Source organism: Otolemur garnettii, unplaced genomic scaffold, assembly GCF_000181295.1.
Source record: "Otolemur garnettii isolate 467f Iridium unplaced genomic scaffold, OtoGar3 scaffold00089, whole genome shotgun sequence".
Taxonomy (NCBI): Eukaryota; Metazoa; Chordata; class Mammalia; order Primates; family Galagidae; genus Otolemur; species Otolemur garnettii.
The window spans coordinates 2,987,887-2,993,573 of NW_003852484.1; the positions used below are offsets into that span (position 1 = coordinate 2,987,887).

The window sequence follows — 5,687 nt, forward strand, 5'->3', positions numbered from 1 at the left end:
ACCTAATGGGCACAATGTAAGGGTATTTGGCATATTTCCTGGGTAAAGGGCTCAACTACAATTTGGACTCTATCTAATAAATGCAAATAATGTAACCTAATCATTTGTACCCTCATATTAATCTGAAATCTAAAAAAGATAACCTTCCAGGGCTGGATATCTTAAATTCTTAGAAGGTTCTTCCTTATACTGCTTTGAGTTCTATTCTTTGTCACGTCACTCAGTCTAGTTCCTTCTAAAACTATACATAAAGTCTAATTCCTCTTTCTCTTGATCTTCCCATATTCTATATTCTGCTTCAAGTTTCTTTTTGAAGCTTGACATATTCAGTTCCCTTCATCTTACAGACATGATTTTTACACCCTTTGTCATTCGCATCACACAACCTTTAAAGTACTTCAGTTTGTCAAATGGCCTTCTCAAGATCAAGGCTTGGAACTATTCAGTAATGTAAAGCATGTCAAACTATTTCTCTTCCTGTCACCACACTTCTCTGCTGAAAACTGTCCTCTTTGTTTTAGCAGTGACACTACATCGTTAACTATTCATGAATTCTTAATCTACAACTCCTTAGTTGTAGTTTTCATATGGATTCCTATAAAGAACTGTCAGGACGGTAGAAGAGAGCATACCTGCTAATACCATCCTGCCTTTTATTCTCTTAATAACAAATAATTAGAGTGTTAACTATGTACCAGATTACAGTTCTATACCTACCTACACTTGACTTTTGCTATAGTCTGAATGTTTTTGTCTCCTTCAAATTCGTATTTTGAAATCCTAACTCCCAAAGTGATGCACTAAAGGAGAGGCTTTTGCGAGGTGATTAGGTTATGAGGGTAGATCCCTCTTAGCTGGTTATTAATTTCCTTACAAAGTAATTCCAGGGGGATTCCTCATCCCTTCCTCCACATGAGTACAGTGAAAAGCTCCCTCTGTAGGAAGCAGGCTCTCACCAGATACTGATAACGCTTGAGCCTTCATCTTGGAATCCCAAGCCTTCTTCACTGTGATAAAGAAATTTCTATTGTTTATAAGCTACCCAGTTGATGGTATTTTGATATAGCAGCTCCAGCAGCCTGACAACTTTCCAAATATGACTAAAGAAATCATTTCAACAAAATTTACAAAAGGTTGCAACACAAAATATACAAAGTAGTTCCTAATCATTACCTAATAAATCTAAAATCTTGCATAACAGCCTCTTAAAGGTGGACCACCACTATCAACCATTCACCCGCATTTATGTAGTATAATTTAATGCCTTGATTCTCAGCTCTGTGACCTTTTTCTCCCTCCTCACAGAATCACACCAATAAGTGACAAAGTGAGATATCCAGAGACCCCTCTATGATAGTCTTCACTTATCTGTAAGCTTTACCTGAAAGTCATAAATCTCAACTGAAAAAGCCACCTGGTCCCATACACACATTTAAAAACTGCCATTCACCACTGTCCACAAACCAGAGCTTCAGACCTGAGTTTGCCAACAGCTCTAGGCTGGAGTCACCTATTATACAAAACCAACTCAACTTCCTTACATCTGGGCATCATCAGTTTATTTGCTGACCTTTTGCCCTCAACATCCCCCAACATCTTTTAGGTAAATGCATTAGTCATTTTGTCAGGTGTAAAAAGACATACACAGCACGTGCACAGGCTCTGATGCCCACAATACGCAAAAACTTGAAGGTTTAGTGATCGCTTAAATCCCTGGTGTTGCATAAAGGGCCTTGATAAAAACATAAATATTTGCAAAGCAGCCCTCCCATATTTGTCGCTTTGGGGACGCAGGGTTCCTAAGTTAGGAATGGGATGCCGGCAACACTCTGTCACCTCACACAACCCCTAAGACAAGGAAGCCAAGGGAGGCGGCTGGCAGGCCCGGAGTTCGGACAGGGGCCAGCTCCCGGAGTGACAGCGCCGGCCGGCGCTCCCAGACCCTCACCTCTCTTGTCCAGGAGCCACATGAAGGCGAAGCAGGGCAGGAAGCCAATGGGCCCCCAAAGCACCAGCAGAGCGATGTCCCAGCTGGAGAAACCGTAGGCCTGGCGCGCTGAGTTCTGGATGGGGCCCCAGGTGTTCCACACCAGGCCCTGAGCGAACGCCAGCAGCGAGAAAAGGAGCAGCACCAGCCAGCGGCGCCCGTACACCCGCCCGGGACCCGGGGCCGTCTCGGGCAGCGCCGCCGCCGCCGCTTCCTGGCTTCTCCAGGCAGCCCCCGGCCCAGGGCCGAGCCCGGACCCCAGCAGCGGCTGCCGCTCCTCCTCGCTGCTCCAGCCCGAGCCCATGGCAACGCGCCGCCCGCGGGCCTCCAGCCCGGTGCTGCCCGCGTCGCCGCCAACTAGTCCAGCGCAGAAGCCGCCGGAGGAGTGCGAAGAGGAGGTTGCTCTGCTCGCCCTCAGTCTCCCGACCGCGCCCGCTGCGCCTGCGCCGCTCGAGCAGCCGGGGGAGAGGCGGGGCAGGCTGCAAGGAGGCCGGGATCCGCCCTCCCCGCAGGGTGCTGGGGAAAATGCTGGTTAGGGTACGCGACAAGCCGGGGCCCCACAGGGAGGGTCGAGAGACGTCGAAATTTTCGCAGGGAGGAATGCATCAGAGGAGCGCAGCATAGCTGGGGAGAAGGAAACGGGTAGGGAGGCCGTTAGGAGGTTGGGCAAGGACCCCTGGAATTGTTGGAGTTAAACTCTGAGCCCAGTAACTCGGTGACCCTTAGTCACTTAATCTAACGCTTGATTCTATTATAGGAGGAGATAAAGTAAGATTGAGGTGTTGTCGAATCCCAGGAATTTCCTGTTTGATTTCTATGTTCAGTTAGTACTGCCCCGTTTAGTTAATTTTTTGTGTGTTACATATCAAATGAGATTGTAAACTGGCCAATTTCATCCGTATATAAAAAAGGATACAATGTTTCTATCCATTTTGCCTGTCATTTAATAGGCGAGCAATAAAGATATGCCGATTAATGCTGAAAGATTTTTTGTCTCAAAGTGATCTAAATACATATCCGGTTATATTTTTGATCAAAGAGTAAACGAACAGAAAGGTGGAAGTTGTTGATCTATTTATCAGGCGGCTGTTTATTTTTGATATGCTAATCCAGAAGCCCTGACAGCTGTCCATCGGTGTTCTTAAAAACCTAAGTCCGGCAGTCTGGCTTGTTTGAGTCTAAGGAACTCAATTAAAGAGTACTTTGCCTGAGGGTCGCATTCTGGCAGCCACGTAAACCAGATGGAGTTCCATGGTTGCCAGAGGGCAAAATAGGTGGAAGAGAAGCGTGAGTTACCCTAGTGTTCGAGGCTGGTAAGTCAGTCAACGCAGAGACCCACTTCACCGCCCGGAGCCCCACAGGACAACAAACCACCCACTAAAACTCCAATCCTGTTGGGTGGATAAAAGCCAAGGCGGATGGTAAGGCCCTAACTAGAAAACAAGGAGAGGCGGAAACGAAGCTAAGACTATTAAAAAAGCTCAGTTCTGTGGACCTTGAAAGGCGCCACAACCCACACCACGTGCTAGCATTTCAAACCCCAGGAATCAAAACAAAGATACAAGCCCCACCCAGCGCCCGTCACGTGACTCCCAAGTGCGCCAGCGCTTCCGGTGGAGACCGGCGGGAGCGGCGGGAACTTCTTCCTGTAGCGCCGCTCCAGATCCCGGATCTGGCCTCTTCTCTGACCCCACATCGGGCCCTCTCCAGTTTAGGTTCTGACACAGTCCGCCTTCTGGTAGCTATGGCAGCGGACTCAGAGGCGACCGCTCGTCTGACCTGTCCAACTGGAGCTGGACGGGAGGAAGGTACATGGCGGGCTGAGGTCAGACCCAGAATGCTAACCCGGTGCCAGCTGACTGTCATGGCACCTCTCGAGTGGCCGTTTTCCTTAACCCCGTCCCACGTTTCCCTGGTCTTGCATTAGGCTATGAGGAAAATTACGTATTTTCTAATGAACAATTTCTGGAATTGTGGCATTCAGATTTTTGTTCAACGTACGATCCTCGTATCCGTGTATTCTACCTGTGCTGTTTCACTCTTAGCGGTGTTTTGAAAGTCGGTGGATTAAAGTTAAACTTGTGGAATTGGAACCAGCCCTTGAGGTGAATGGGAATAATTTGGGACTTTGCAGACAGGATATATGAGCTCTGATTCGATTTCAGCGAACCCCGCTTTAGCAAGTAGATGAGGTTTGGAAGCTCTTGAGCCTGAGATCCCTATTCTGGATACTGCCACGGCATCCGGAGACTTTTGAATGTTTGAATGTTTCCTTGGAAAAAGGAACATTAAATGCATACATTGAGTAAAGGAGCCTAGAAAGGAAAAAGATTGACTTGATACGTGGTCATGTGAATTAAACCATCTATAGTACATACACCGACTGGGAGAAAGGACCCCAGTGGGGAAAACAAATTCTTGAAGGAAGAAATAATTTGAGATGGGCTGTTCTGGTTGGATGAGATAGTGACAAAATCAAGTAGTAGTGCTGGGGGCTCAGGAAGACAAGGAGCAGAAAAGTGCAGGATGGATGTATTTGGTGATCACATAGTTGCCTAGAGAGGGAGATACCCATACCACACAGAAAAGCAAATTATAACCTCCTATTAAATGACCCCTTTCTCCCAGGGAGACAGTTCTTGAGCTTCATGTGTATCACTAATCCGTTGATCCTTCCACTTTCTGTCCACTGATTGCCTTTTTCCAGTTTCATATGCATGCCATAGTTTTTAGTTGTAAGCTCTACCTTGAAAATACATGATTCTCTTGTTCCTCTTTGCATTTTATTGGAAAAAAAAACTCTTACTCCAGATGAACCCAACCTTTTGTCCTCTTAGACCCTGCATCTATAGCTAGAAAAATCCTGCACAAAGATGGTATTATAAAATGAAAATTGCCAGACTCTTGAATATTCACTCAGTATGGGCCTGAAAACTTTCTGGTCTTTGTTTCTCTAGAAAGCCTACTTTCTAATGTTTTCCAATAACAATTTTCTCTATAACCTCTCTGCCTCTCTTTTAGCAGATGACTTTGTAAGTCAGTTCAATTCTGCATCTGATCTCCTTTTTTCTCCTTCACTATCAGACTCTAGTCCAAATCATCCACATTTCTCACCTTAACTACTACTATACCTTCCTGACTTGCATCTCTGTTCTCTTCAATCCCTTCTCCATTCAGCAGTGACAAGTGACTCTCCCCTGTATAAAATTCTTAAAGGAATTTTGTTGCCCTTAGAATAAAACCAAGAATTTCTAATCATGGCCTACAAAAATCTTTGGTCTGAGCTCTGCTTATGTCTTTAGCGGCGTCTCTTGTCACTCACCTCCCTCCTATTTTTCATATAGCTGGTTTCTCAATCTTCCCAGACCTTACCAGACTTAACTATGTAAGACAGTCAGGGTTGTTCCCTCCCACCTCCAGCCCTAGATGATCTTAATATAGCATCTATTTCTGTCATTTACTTATCACAATCTGTAGTTACTTGTTTATTACTTGTTTTTTCCATTAGATCCTAATCAGGGTACTACTTTGTGTCCAGCAGCAAGTACAATGCCACATACATAGTGGGTACTTAATACATACTGGTTGAATGCATGAAAAAGGGAGCTCCATGCCAAGTCCAGAGGCAAAAGGAGAAAGAGCATGTCATGATCCAGGAACTGAAAGAAGTTGGTGTGAGGAGTGGTGAGAAAAGAGGGAT

At 45.7% G+C, this 5,687-nt stretch overlaps 2 protein-coding genes across 2 annotated transcripts in view; one reads left to right on the top strand and one right to left on the bottom strand.

The window, feature by feature from the left end:
• Positions 1 to 2,446, bottom strand: part of DIRC2 (disrupted in renal carcinoma 2) — a 90,073-nt gene extending 87,627 nt beyond the window's left edge. Inside the window, exon 1 of the mRNA XM_023516295.1 lies at positions 1,949 to 2,446. Coding sequence (XP_023372063.1) covers positions 1,949 to 2,291 — 343 coding nt within the window. The 5' untranslated portion in view covers positions 2,292 to 2,446. The remainder of the gene's footprint in view (positions 1 to 1,948) is intronic.
• A 1,276-nt stretch (positions 2,447 to 3,722) lies between these two features.
• The window catches only part of HSPBAP1 (HSPB1 associated protein 1), a 69,081-nt gene continuing 67,116 nt past the window's right edge, over positions 3,723 to 5,687 (top strand). Inside the window, exon 1 of the mRNA XM_012808425.2 lies at positions 3,723 to 3,795. Coding sequence (XP_012663879.2) covers positions 3,732 to 3,795 — 64 coding nt within the window. The 5' untranslated portion in view covers positions 3,723 to 3,731. The remainder of the gene's footprint in view (positions 3,796 to 5,687) is intronic.